Source organism: Malaya genurostris, chromosome 3 (assembly GCF_030247185.1).
Source record: "Malaya genurostris strain Urasoe2022 chromosome 3, Malgen_1.1, whole genome shotgun sequence".
Lineage (NCBI taxonomy): Eukaryota > Metazoa > Arthropoda > Insecta > Diptera > Culicidae > Malaya > Malaya genurostris.
The window spans coordinates 275,260,933-275,275,866 of NC_080572.1; the positions used below are offsets into that span (position 1 = coordinate 275,260,933).

Genomic DNA, 14,934 nt, shown 5'->3' on the forward strand with positions numbered 1-14,934 from the left:
TACACATTGGCTGTTGATTACATGTAAATAAATAAATAAATGATGATTTAAAATTGGATTTTATTGGAGGTGATTTAAATTTTTTTACGGACATTGCATTATCAATAATTGAAATAAACCTGAGGGTTTCGTTCGTTGAACAAACGTGTTTGAAAACGAATTACCACAATTTAAACAGAGGCGATTTGGGCCTATTCTAGAAACTGTTAATTTTCATCTCTAAAATCAGAAAAAAATCGGAAAAACAGGAAACTAATGTCGATAATCCACTTGTCACCCTGAACACAGTATAGACCATATGACAATCTAGTAGTGGCGCCATCTTTTGTAGAGCACCGGAAACTTATTTCTATGATTGAAACCGTTTTACAATTGATATTTTAAATTGGAAGTATACCAGCGACGAGTAATTTTACAGGTTTACAAGCTGTCAGCAAAGTCTTGTTTTGGTATTCAACTAATTTGTCAGTCAAAACTAATTCTGTTTTAGGTTTTTGACTATCGATTATTTTTCGAGTCCCGTGGTCAAAAAATTATCACCTGGTCGAATCATCGCAATTTAAAAATTTTTAACACTCAACTGTGTTTTTCTCCTTTGGAATGGTTGAACACTAGGGTGCGACAAAATATTGATATCAGCTCCACCACACTTTTCGTGTTCCTTTTGGGTCCCAGAAACATCATGCAGAATTTTAGCTCGATCGGAAAAACTATGTTTTCGCGCCCACGCTTTAATGTTTGTATGGGATTTAGTATGGAGGAATTCACTTTTAACAGAAAAATCGGCTGGAGATCCTATGAACTCTAAAAATCAGTGCATATGAAATTTATCGAGGAGGAAAACTTTAGAAGACAGCAAAACAATCCGACATTTGTAGAAAAAGTTATTAAAGGAAAACCGACTCAAGGTCCGAACAATGGCTCATTCCTTAATATATCTAGCACCACTGCTGCTAGTGGTGGTAATATGATTGTGCTTTCTTATTTTATGCTAAAACGGTTGATTTGAGTTGTTCGATTTCTTAGCAAAAGTTTCTCAGCTGAGTATGAGGATTATTTTTAAGTGACAAGCCATGTTCCAAAACTCACTGTAAAGACACAAAAAAGTCTAACTTTTTAATTTGAAGAAATAGGTGTTAAGAATCTTCTACAATATTTTAGATGAACTCAAATCCAATAACTTTGCCGAATATATAAACTCTCTATCTCTCATAGTTTAGAAGATATAGATGGTACTATTTCATGCAACCAAAACACAATTTACACGACTTTTTGTGTCTTTACAGTAAGGTTTGGAGCATGGTTTGTCACTTAAAAATAATCTTTATACTCTGCTGAGTAACTAGCATGAAGACTTCAAGTAACTCAGATTAACCGTTATAGCACATTAAAAGGACGTCAGATCATATTACTTTAACTAGCAGCAGTGATGCTAGATATATTAAGCAATGAGCCTTTGTTCGGACCTTGTGCCGGTTTTCCTTTAATAACTTTTTCTACAAACGTCGGATTGTTTTGCGGTATTTGAAAGTTTTCTTCCTCGTTAAATTTCCTACGAAAATAACACATGCACTGATTTTTAGAGCTCATAGGTTGATAATGTAGTATCCTAACTTTGCTTTTTGCCACTGTGAAAACAGACTTTCAAACAGAGTGTCATATACAAATCGACTCAGTTCGTCAAAATCGCAAAAGGAAATATCTTATCCTTCCTTGTCTGAAGATAAGATATTTCCCTTGAAAAACACCATAACCAGTGGTCGAAACGTCGGGCAGTATAAAACAGCTGTTCTTATTTAACAGACCGCCAAAGCCGAAGACTGCTTCCTCTGGTTTTGAATTTTGTCTTTTAAAAATGTTTTAGCTCTTTTGATGATAAATAAATATAATCTCTATAATTAATCTCAAACGGACGAATTGTTGTCTGATCATTGCTACAAAAGTAGCTTTGGACAGCATCCTGGAATACAGAAGTAAAGAGATCTTGAACCTTCATGTCTAAATATCTTAAGAACGGCTACTTCTAGGAGAAAGGTCGTTATAAGCAAAATTTTCTCTGTAGCATTATGTAATTAAGTTATTATTTTTCACTATTTTCCATCAACTAGAAGTTCTGTAAATATTGGGTAATTGTTTTAGCTGTAACTTCTTCATATTTTAATTCACACTTATCATATTTGCATCGAACGTTGACTTTAAGTTAGGTTTTAAAGAAAAATTATATAAAAATATTATTGAATCGTTGTTTTTTTAGGCTGATTTTCGAGTTGTTGAAAAAAGATTGAACTTTTTTTTTATTGTACATTTGTTTACATTGTCCATTTGATTTCCTACTACTGTTGCTCGACATCATTTGTGCACAATTTACAGTTTCCGAGTTACCACGGTTTGAATAGAGTGCATGCAGAAATATATACGCCCTTTTCAAAAATCAATATCTAGTCGAATTGGTCTCTGCATCCGTGCGAAACAAATGGTTTGCTATTCTGAAATCGTGTGCCAAGAAAGTCGATCCTGATTTTACCACCTTTTCTGCGGTTATTATCTGAAATTGCTCATAACCAATCAATTTCCAAAATTGCATCTGTTTTTAAAGACTATAACTTTTAGGCCATTATTTCATCATCTTCTTCAATTGTCAGCTACAGCATATCAAATTAAAAATTTTAATTTTTTTTAGATAATCGAAATTTTAGTTTTATTTTCGAAATAAAATAAAAATTCAACAGCTTTTTAAGTGTATATCTTCTCCACATAACCACTGTAATAAACATTGCCGAAGACACGGAATAAATCGGGTCAACTATTTTTGGGATCAAGTATCAGAATAAATTGGCTCGAATGGTACGCTCCCCATGATATTTCGGGAATTTGTGATTTTGCGATACTTGTGCTGGAAATTTTACGAAGAATTTTTACTAAAGCTTCTTTTCAAGAATCGGATTCAAGTAAACTTGGTTTTAAATCAACAGTTCTCCATACCGGAGACATGTGTCAAATTTTGTTCCGAACTAGAGTATGCGAAATCGAAAGACTTGCTACCTATTTCTGGAATTGTTCAGAAATAAAACTAACATCGGTTTCTCAGAAATGGTTAAATCGATTTTTACAAACATAAATTCAAACGAAAAACCGTCGAACTACATAAGTGACAATAACATGAACGCACAAAATCATTAAAGTTTGTCGCAAAACTAATCAATTTTATAGATGATTTTAGTTGAATGCGAAACACATTTCTTCCAGTTGCTTTGTTCCTCAATTTCCAGTTCTGGAGGCACCGACGATAGTGACCATAAAGTTGCTACAAGAAAAATCTTTCAAATCAGTGTGAAAGTGTTATAATTTTTTGATCATTGCATCTGTTGAAATAAATCAAAAAAGTTGTTTTTACAGCGTATATTTATACACTGCATTAGGAACTTTTCGAACAATAGAAGATCTGAAGTCGAACACCAATGACTCAATGTTTTGACTCAATACCTTCACAAACGATATGATTGATAGGGGGCATGCAACGACCCTACAAGGGTGGGTGTGGATAATCTGTTTATGATTTTGAAAATATTGCTTAATTTTCTTGTTTCTGTCTTCTACAGACTCATCGAATGAGCTAATGTAGAAATTAAACCCTTCTTAAATGGGTTTAACCAGGGTATCGATTGATGTCTGAAAGCAGAATTCTTTGGTTCTCCAGATCGAATTGAGAAAAAATCATGAGATCTGAGCTAAAATAATAAATTACTTTTTTTCTCTCTTTGTTCAATTGTACCTAAGGCAATCTACTTCTATTTCGAAAATATTTATATCGGTTGATGTAGACCGGAAATATATCCAACAATATTTCAAATATACCCAACTATATGTGACCTTAGAACTTTCCATTTGAACCATTATTTGTGAAAAAATAGGCTAAGTCGTTTCTGCAAATCTGACATAAGTTCAATTTTTTGAGTTTTAATCACTATTTCCGGTACTTCCGGAACTTGATGTTCATTACGGGTTTAGGTAAGAGGTATCATTTATTTGAAATATAACAATTTATGAATCTTACTATACCTACGATAAATTGCCTTATTCTGTAGCTTTAAATCAGCTCATAAAGAATTGTATGATTTGGGCAAATTTTTCAATAAATTATCAGTTCAACCTGGTGAGATTTGGCCAATTATTAGATATGATTCAGAATAAAGCATTCCTCGCTATTCATTTTAACAAAGAATGAATTTGTTAATGACTAAATTTTCGTTACTCTTGGAGTATTTCAATTCCTACATTCATCAAAATGAAAAAAAAACACAGAAATACATTTCCGATCATTTTAGCTAATGTGAAAGTGAGACCACTTTTCAAACTAAATAGAAATAATAATTGAGACCAAACAGAAAAAGCGCCCCGGTTAGCATTTTGAATGTTAAAAGAGTAAATATTATTCTAGCGGAAAAAGCATCTATGGCAGACGGTAGAAGCCGCACGTGTGACAGGAAAATACCAATTTTCATATGTAACGATTTGGTTGCTTTCTTTCGGCAGATGTTATGAGCACACTGGAAAAAACTGTCTAATTCCATCGAAGCGAGTCCATACTGCACCAAAAAAAAAATTCTATCTTCAAACGATTCGATTATCACCGGATCCGGATGACCGTGAGTTTCCTTGTAAAATGATGAAGTCAAATGACAAGTGTTAGATAATTTGGTTCTCAAAGTAAAACATACAGCGAAAAATCATGTAATCATCACACTCTGCACAACACACATTCCAACGTCTCCCACAACTGGTCAGTATTTTTTTTCTTTCATTTCTACTGTGAGTAGTACATCAACCGATGGTGGTTATTTTTGAAAATCCGGCCGAACCACGGTGGAAAGATTGGGTGGAAAATGAAAGGAAAAATAATAAACAACACACCCTGTGAATTGTGCTCTTAGATGTCAACCAACTAAACAATTTCGGAACCCGATCACTAACCTCTTCTTGCTGGTGGTGGTGGCGTTTAGCGGAAGTCTTCTTGGAACGGTTGCGAAACCAATTCATGCTGGCTGTCGGTTTCGAAAAAGGCTGGGGATATCAGAAACACCTTCGGTTCTTTGTCTCAACCGAACGCACTCGGCCCGTCACTGATCCGCTCAGGACGCTGCCGAATTTAACGACTTTATCGACCGATCGCGAATGTCACTTGCGAATTTTGGAAGTACACACGACGCGTACACATCACGAGAGATCGATCCTTACACGGTGAGAACTCGAGGGCGAAACTTGAGCGAAAAGACAGTTTTGATGAGATTGAGTATGTTTTTTTGCGCGCGCAAATGCTTTACTTAGAACGGGAGGATGAACTTGCAAACTGTTTCACGGTAATGAGAATCGTCATTTCTCGCGTTTTATCTTCGCCTGAACAAAAACCAAAAATAAATTTTGAAAATCAGATGATAAACAAAAAAAAAGAAAGAAAGGCCGGGGACAGCAACGGGTGAGCTAACTTCCTCACTAGACCTGAGGCGGTTTGGACAAAATCACAAAATCAAAGACGTCAATTCAAGGCAAATTGTTTTGAAGGGTGGCATTTGGCAGAGACGGTTGTGAATAGAAGTGGAATCGTGAACACTGGGAAATATTCTGGCCAAAACTGTAGGTTTATTGTAAAACACAAGCACTAGCCAATGTTAGTAGTTTTCATATAGCATTTTATTTACATCTTTAAATTATTGTTAAGCTTCGAAAAAATATTTTAAATCAATGAAACCCCGAACATCTAAAAGCAGTGAAAAACAAAAAGTCAAAAAACCCACAATCCAGCGCAACCCAACTGAACTTGACGTTCATTCCTTGCGCATATTTCACTGAAATGATGCGTACTAATTAGTTGGTCAAAGCCGCTTCATCTATGAACACAAACTAATAGGCAAAAAAGATAATTTGGAGCCAGTTTCTATGAGTCTGTAATTACTTGAAATATACGTTCATAAAATATGATGATACATTGGAGTACGCAAAGTCCGGGGTGCGTAAATAAAATTTCTTGTAAATAAAAATAAAATAAATGAATAAATTTTCAACGCTGTTCGTAGTCGTCTTCTTGTGCAAAAATGTCTCAAAGTCTGACGTCCAGGTAGTTTTTGGGTGGCTCCGAGCATCTAAAATAAACCTCTTCATTGTAAGTGGAATCACGAGAATAGCCCGCAGTCAATAAGTTCGTTAATGCAGCTTGTTATGCTGCTAGATCTTAAGGTCTGAACTGCAGATAATTTTTGGATAACCTTGAATATTCATTTGCATGTGGTATCACGAACATGAACCGTGTACAAGGATCTTGATAGTTCACTTGGTTACGCTGGTAGATCTTAAGGCCTATACTCCAAGTAGTTTTTGGATGAACAAGCATTTCCAGATAACTCAACACAATTATCCAATAAATTGAATGTGATACCACGAGTGTGGACCGCAAAATAGAAACTCACTACTGTCAACGGTTTCGTTGGTAGACCTCAAAGCCCATATTCCAAGGAGGTTTTGGATGGACAAGAACTTCCACAGACATTACCACAGTATTTCAATTTGCGTAATAGAGTACCACGAGAACATAGCGTACTCAAAAGCAAGACACGCGTTTAAATACTGATTTTTTCCAGAGAATTCTTGGATGTCCACCGATGTGAAGGTCATGGTTTCAAGATCGATAAAAACAAAAACAAAAACAAAAACAAAAACAAAAACAAAAACAAAAACAAAACCAAAACCAAAACCAAAACCAAAACCAAAACCAAAACCAAAAACAAAAACAAAAACAAAAACAAAAACAAAAACAAAAACAAAAACAAAAACAAAAACAAAAACAAAAACAAAAACAAAAACAAAAACAAAAACAAAAACAAAAACAAAAACAAAAACAAAAACAAAAACAAAAACAAAAACAAAAACAAAAACAAAAACAAAAACAAAAACAAAAACAAAAACAAAAACAAAAACAAAAACAAAAACAAAAACAAAAACAAAAACAAAAACAAAAACAAAAACAAAAACAAAAACAAAAACAAAAACAAAAACAAAAACAAAAACAAAAACAAAAACAAAAACAAAAACAAAAACAAAAACAAAAACAAAAACAAAAACAAAAACAAAAACAAAAACAAAAACAAAAACAAAAACAAAAACAAAAACAAAAACAAAAACAAAAACATTCTTTCCCTTTTCTAGGCATTTTTTAGTTCAATAAAAACTAGCAAAATGCACGGATCAATTAAGCATCATTCGATACCTATTTTCACAGTTCTTTCTGACATTTTATATTGGGTTGAATCGATATTTGACGCGTCAAGGATTTAAAATTCTGTAATTATGTTTCAATGTGAACATTTCAGTACATTTTAATTGTAAAATACAGTACAACACTGTAAAATACAGTACGGATACGAGCGTTACTTATAGGGCATCGACAAACCTTTCATACGCTGGAGACAGTGGCTTTGACCACACTCAACAATTTCGCCAAATTGCTGTGCGAGTTGTTCGGAAAATCGCGATGCACGAGCAAAATGTTGACACGTTTCTCTGTTTGCTTCTCACAATACCTAGATCAAGCAATAATTAGAAATATTTATTCAAGATTAGGGTTGTGGGGGTTTTCATATGGCTAACACTTCCGGTTCCGGTGATATGATTGAAGAAGTGACGTAAACGACAAGCCGCATTTTTCATCTGTACGCTCAACTTTATCGGATATGGTTAAACCGATTTCTACAAGGTTAGGCTCGCTTGAAAGCTACTATTGGGTTATGAACCAAGCTCGAAGCTCAATTGCCTGTCACTTCCTGTTCCGTAGATATAATGGTAAAAGTGACGTATACGAGAAAACACGTTTTGTTTTTCTATCCGCCCTTTTTCAGAAAGTAACCAATGAACAAGTTCAAATTTATTATTGCTGAAACAACGCGTTAAATTACGCCCAGAAAAATCTGAATAAATTTGTTTTAAAAATCAGCCCAAATTTGTGTCTGAAACTATCCTGTTTTTCTACTAATATAAGCAATTTATGCAAGTTTGGTTTCAGAAATTTTGACTACTATTGCCGATATCGGAATAGCACAGTGAATGATTAAGATCTTAAACTAACAAGTTTAGAACAATCTTTAGCACAGTTCCACAGAGTTTTCACATAGTTTGCATCGTCACCTCTTATGATAGTTTGAAATTTATATGACACTCGGCCCTTCTAACCACGGTTCTAGAGTCAGTTTTTGTAGTGATTTAATAACCTATCCTATATTAGACAAACAAACAGATTTTCGTTCTTCAAAAAACATTTTTGTAGGCAAAAGTCTGATGCGTATTTTAGGAATAGTGCTCATTCCAACACCATGTACAGCAAGTATTGAAAGCGATTGAAAACCGAAAAAATCGTGTTTTCGAAACGATGACCAATGCATAAGAGGAGTTACATTTTAGAGTTCTGACCACTACTTCCGGAACCGGAAACCGTAAACCACCAAAGTAAGTATGTATGATCATCAACTTAGATGACCTATAAATTGGAATAGTTTTGATGCGATTACGATTTGAGAAGACTTTTACTGTTCTTCATGAATAAAAAACAAGGGAACCACCTCGGACCACTGCTTCTCATGCTATTCGTTAATGATCTATTCAATGAATTGTCGTCATTTGAATTGTCGTCATTCGAATTGTCGTATGCAAAGAATATCAAAAATATATCGCAAGCCTTGTGGATGATGGTGTATTATAAATGAAAAATGAAAGGGTATTATACTTATATGTGATCACAACGGCACCCACTTTGTTTTTTTTACTGCGAAAGCCAATGTAGTTTAAGGACTAATCCAACGAAGCACTCAAAACTTCTAGGATTTGTATCGTCTCTAGAATGCTTAACACATGAACTGAAAAGTCCCGGGCCTAACACATAGATGGCGCTAGTTTTATGGCAGTCACCTTTTTTCAGTTAATACTAACCTTCAACAGATAGTTGTTAGAAATTCATAATATTCTGTTCATTAGTTTGTGAGTTATTGTGCTAAGAGTGACGCAACTTTTGTTATTTCCAGACCAATGAATCAAAACCAATTTCGTGTAATTTTACACTGCTTCTTGATGGCAGAAAAAAGACTCCGCTCCATCAGACACAACAACGATGATGCAGAACGCAATGGACGTCCAAATGAGGCGGTAACACTACAAAACATAAAACCATTCATAAAATCGTTTTGAGTGATCGAAAAGTGAAGTTGCGTGAGTTAGCTCGTCAAGTTATCAAAAGAACGTGTTGGCTGTATATTGCATGATCAGTTGACTAAGGAGTGTATCGATAAGTAGTTAGCAACGTTCAAACAGTTATTACTCTAGAATGGCTTAATTTTTTGCAGCGTGTTTTGCGGTGACAGGTTTGTTCACATGTTAATAACCGCTGCGCAATCGATTGGTTTCGGTACGGTTTATCGTTTCAATGATGAGTCGAATTGATCCGGAAACGCGAAAGAAAATTCTGCACACTTGGTGCTCAGAAAGTCACGTACAACGAAATTGCAAAACGGATGAAAGTGCACCACACCAGTGTCAAAAATATTATCGAGAAGTTCGGTAAGACCCTTTCCATGAAGGATTTGCCCCGATCCGGTAGGAAAACGGGTCCCAGCCAGCCCAGCCGGGACTTAAAAGTGGTTGAGTACATCAGGAAAAACCCATCGGCGTTGACGCGGGATTTGTCCAAACAGTTCAACACCTGCATCGGGATGATTCAACGGATCAAAGTTCGGAACTCCCTGAAAACGTACAAGAAACAGAAGGTGCCGAAAAAGTCCCCGGTACAGCAATATCAGGCCAAAACAAGAGCGCGAAAACTGTATAACCAGATTCTACAGAATAAAGACGGATGCATCCTAATCGACGACGAAACCTACACCAAGAAAGACTATCGAGCGCTGCCCGGCCCGCAATATTATACGAAATCGGTGTACCAGGACCTGGACGACGCTGACACCACGGTGGCGATGGAAAAGTTTGGGCAGAAGGTGTTGGTCTGGCAAGCAATTTGTACCTGTGGTTTGCGGTCGTCGATTTTCTTCACGAAGGGCACAATTAACGCCAAAGTGTACGAGGAAGAATGTTTGAAGAAGAGAATACTGCCACTGTACAGAAAGCATAAGGCTCCTCCTCTGTTCTGGCCGGATTTGGCTTCAGCCCACTACGCCAATTCCGTTCTACAGTGGTTGTCAAAAAATAATGTACAATTCGTGGAAAAGGACTTCAACCCACCGAACTGCATGGATCTTCGCCCAATTGAAAGATATTGGGCAATTGTCAAGCGGCACTTTCGGAAGGAAGGTGCAGTGTCCCGAAACATGCAGGAGTTAAAAAATAACTGGACAGCTGCCACCAGGAAAGTCACAAAAGTAACTACGCAGAATTTAATGAAGAATGTCAAGTCCAAAGTGCGAGCGTTTCACAGAAACTAGGATTTTCTTCAATATAATCAGTGAAATGCATAAAAATGTAATTTTTCTACAATATATCGAAAACTGATGTCAAAATATGTTTTTTTTCGCTTTTTTATTCAATAATCAATGTTGCTAACTACTTTTCGATAAACTCCTTATGCGAATGCTCTGTTCAAAGCGAGTAACGCGTTTGCTCACTGTTGACCAAAAACGAGAACGTGTTGATGATTCTTCGGCCATGTTTAGACGTAACAAATCGGAACTTTTGCGTCGATATGTGACAATGGATGAAACATGGATTCATCACTTCACTCCGGAATCAAAACGACCGTCATCTGAGTGCACAGCAAACTGGTGAACCTCGTCCAAAGCACCCGAAAGCACAACAATCGACAGGAAATGTTATGGCCTCGGTATTTTGGGATGCGCGTGGTGTAATATTTATCAACTATCTTGAGAAAGAAAATACCATTAACGACCGTATATGGAAGAAAAAAAATTTGTTTTATCAAGACAACGCACCATGTCACAAGTCAATTAAAACAATGCAAAACTACATGAATTAAATTTTGAATTGCTCCCATATTCACTGTATTCGCCAGATTCGGCTCCCAACGACTACTGGCTGTACGCTGACCTGGAAAAAATGCTCGCCGGTAAGAAATTGAGAGGTTATCGCTGAAACTGAGGCCTATTTTGAGGCTAAAGATAAATCGTTCTACAAAAGTGGTATTGAAATGTTAGACCGGCTAGGGAATGATTGCGTTGCTCTTGATGGAGATTACGTTGATGACTGGAGTTAGTTTTGAACCAAAAACAATTGTGTTCTCTTTATGAGGCTCAGGACTTTTCAGTCCATGTTTGCGCACAGTTTTCTTGGGTTCTTGAATACGGTCACTTCTGGTGACGAATTGAATTTTACGATACTTGTCACCCTGTATTTCCAAACCCGGAAGAGCTTATTGAATAGTTTAAACGTGTTTTGCATCGTCATTTTATTTATTTTATTTATTTATTTGTCTTCGATTAGAGTAAAAACTATCGCACAGACTTATTATTATCTATCTAGTCTAAAAACATTAACTTAACAATATTTTCGATTTAAATGTGTCTTTGTTCATAGTAAAATCAAACAGATGATAAACTCTATTGAAATTTAAGAATTTAATACACGTCACTCCGTAATTCCAGAACAGGAAATTGAATCCGGACTGTGGGGCAGTATGATGAGAGAAATTTTAAAACCGGCAATTAATTTTAATTGATTTGTAATTTAGAACCTGCACTCATGCTTCCAAGAAACAACAACAATGTATTGAAGGCACACCTAGAATTAGATACATAAAGAATCATCAGTTAGATTTGTTATCTGTGAGACCCCCAACCGAAACGAAATCTTGGGTACGGGATAGGCGTCCATGTTTTCTGGGGCAGACTTTAGCCTTACATCTAGTGCTGTATACTTACAACGGCATGACTCTAGAAAACAGTTCACCGTGGTAAACACATTCTATTTTCTTGGGCATAAATCTTCAAAACAAAGTTCAAGAAAACATCAAGATTTTTCCATATCAGAACTGTATTAATGTTCTGTCAAACAGTTCGATAGTGCACAGGGAAGTATTCACTCTGTACTCTGCTACTGAGTGGCAAGTTATATTTATTCACCGGTTAAGTGTAATTCACTAAACTTAAGACGGCTTGTCTAATTTTATCGTGTAGCATTAAACTTCAGCTGTTGTGTTGGTTGAGCTCTTTGTTTATTGACAACAATGAAAAGATGTTAGAATACTTTCACCTACAAGTAAGTTGAAAGTAAGACATAATTGATTGCTTTTTTGGTTTCGTGTAGGTATAAACAAAATCATACACAAAATGCAGATTATGTAGTGTTCTTGTGATACAAATACTATTATCATGCACAGAATTATTGAAGAGTGGTAGTGATATTGTTGGTTGGTGTTTACTTCACCAGATAAGCATTCAGACCTGATATTCAGAAAAACCTGTTCAGTTAAATCGAACCTCAGCCGCTAGTGGTCTAGAATGGCTTCGGCTAAAAGTGCTTCACTGACCATGTTACACTGTTTGCTCGATAAGAAACCGTTTACAGTTTCATCTCACAATAGTAGTTAGTAGTTACAACCGTCCATATTAATAATATCATCAATTCTATAGTTGGAAATTGTGATTGTCATGCGGCATCAGCATATTAGAGTAATTGTCGTTACTGACATTGGTTCCTTGCATAACTACAACCTACAACGAATATACTGCAACGATCCGCCGTCGGCATCACAACACGGCATACGTCACAGGCGTCACTGTACAAAACCTAAGTACGTGTCACATTCGAACAACATTCATCAAGTGGATGTTCGCCTTGGCAGTAGGAACGAAATCAACGAGTGAAAATTCTTCGTCAATATGAATCGAACGAACATTGGTTCGTTAATAGTCATTGCATTGTTCGTACTCGCGCTACCGGAAGGAACTGATACGGCGAAAATTCTGTGTTTTTTTCCTACTGCCAGTAAGTCGCACGTTTTGGGCGCCCAGCAGCTGTTGAAAAATTTGGCGCGTCGCAATCATGAGGTAAGCGGATTCATCAGTAGCTAGACGAAGTGTTACTAAATTGTGTCACATTGGATTCAAGGTCACCATGGTCAGCGCGTTTCCCCTGTCAAAACCAGTGCCAAATTATCGAGATATCTACATACCGATTGAGGATTCCTTCAGTGCAATGATGGCTGACTTCATGCAGGGCGGTAGTCGAAGTATCGCGACAATCATGCCGAAAGTTCTGTCGGCATCTTTGGACTATACCAACTTTACACTAAACTCACCGGAATTTCAGCAGCTGATTGCAAAGGAGCGTTTCGATGTGGCCATTTTGGGCTATTTTTTGAATGATTTCATCTTTGGATTGGGTGCCTTGCTCAAGTGTCCAACCGTAGTGTACTTCTCGGCCGGCATGAGTCAAATCAATAACGTAGTTGGAAATCCCCAGGAGATCGCTTCCGTTTCGCATATCCTTTTGGGGAACAGAAATCCGATGACTTTTTTCGATCGAGTAAAAAACACGTTGGTCAGTCTGGTGGAAGTCGGAGTACTGGGTTATGTTCACAGCAAAACGAAACCTTACTACTAGTGAGTGAATTAGGGGCACCATCAAATCTGGTATATTCTAATCGAGATTGTTTCCCTTCCCCAGCTACAATTTCCCCTCGGAAAAGGGATATCCATCGTACGAGGAGGCCAAACGGAGAATTCCTTTGCAGATGTTCAATTGGTACTTCACCCAAACGGCACCGCGTCCTTTACTACCGAACACAGTGGAAGTTGGTGGACTACAGATCAAATCTCAACCGGATCCACTGCCGACGGATGTGCAGACATGGCTGGACGGTGCCGACCAGTTCGGTGCCATTTATCTAAGTTTCGGTTCGAATCTGAAAAGTTCCAACCTTCGACGTGACAAACTGGAAGCGATCATTCGAACCCTCGGCCGACTGAAGCAACGGGTACTGTGGAAGTGGGACACAGTGCACATGCCCGGTAAACCGGCGAATGTGATGATTGGCCAGTGGTTTCCCCAGGACGACATCCTGGCCCATCGGAATGTGAAGCTGTTCATCACGCACGGTGGTTTGGGTAGTATCACCGAAGCGATGTATCACGGCGTTCCGATAGTTGGGATTCCCATGTTCGGCGATCAGGACCGAAACGTGGCCGATGTGATCGCTGAGGGTTGGGGTGTGTCGGTTTCGTTCGAGGAGTTAGGAGAGGCTAGCCTTACCGCTGCCATCAATCGGGTTCTGAGCAATCCGGAATATGCCAACAAAATTCGCGATATTTCCGCTCGCTTCAAGGATCGACCTCAGAGTGCACTGGAACTGGCCACCTTCTGGGTGGAGTATGTGCTGCGGCATAAGGGAGCCGCACATCTTCACTATCAGGGGGCGGATCTGAATTTTCTGCAGAAAAACCTGCTCGATGTGCTGGCGTTTTTGGGAGTGATTTTGTATGCAGTCTTCAAACTGATAGGTTTTTTTCTGCGCGGCATTTTAGTACTTATATGCGGTAAAAAGGAGCAGCCAAAGAGTAAAAAGGCGTAGAAGTATTACTTATATTAGATGTAATATAGTCGAAATTTAATTTTAGCTAGTCCATTTTTCAATTGAATCTGTTCTCAATTGATAAGTCGAAGACGATACGATAATAAAATGAAATTATCACCTAGTATTAATAGAGTGATTTTAATCACTTTCCTGAAAAGCCTACGTTTAATTATTGGCTCGGATTGATGATAACTTTAGGATTCGGGAATCCACGGGAAGATAACCAATGGAATTACGCATGCAGTGCAGGAAATTGGCATACCATTCAATTGAAATAAATTACACACTCACACTCAGAGATGGCATTTCACCAGAGTGATGCTCGCTAGAGTCAGATTTTTGCCACACCGAGGATGAAAAAA

The 14,934-nt window shown here is 37.3% G+C and overlaps 2 protein-coding genes across 15 annotated transcripts in view; one reads left to right on the forward strand and one right to left on the reverse strand.

The window, feature by feature from the left end:
- Nucleotides 1–14,934, reverse strand: part of LOC131435671 (serine/threonine-protein kinase N) — a 258,158-nt gene that overhangs the window by 61,181 nt on the left and 182,043 nt on the right. The window contains exon 1 of one of the 14 annotated variants that reach the window (XM_058603810.1): nucleotides 4,972–5,156. The exons of the other annotated variants lie outside the window; for them this stretch is intronic. Coding sequence (XP_058459793.1) covers nucleotides 4,972–5,037 — 66 coding nt within the window. The 5' untranslated portion in view covers nucleotides 5,038–5,156. Of the gene's footprint in view, nucleotides 1–4,971; nucleotides 5,157–14,934 lie in introns of those variants that run through there. 14 annotated transcript variants of the gene reach the window in all.
- On the forward strand, nucleotides 12,802–14,700 carry LOC131435675 (UDP-glucosyltransferase 2-like). The gene is made up of 3 exons (XM_058603818.1): nucleotides 12,802–13,046; nucleotides 13,108–13,601; nucleotides 13,666–14,700. The coding sequence occupies exons 1-3, from the start codon at nucleotides 12,879–12,881 to the stop codon at nucleotides 14,567–14,569; spliced, it is 1,566 nt and encodes a 521-aa protein (XP_058459801.1). The 5' UTR covers nucleotides 12,802–12,878; the 3' UTR covers nucleotides 14,570–14,700.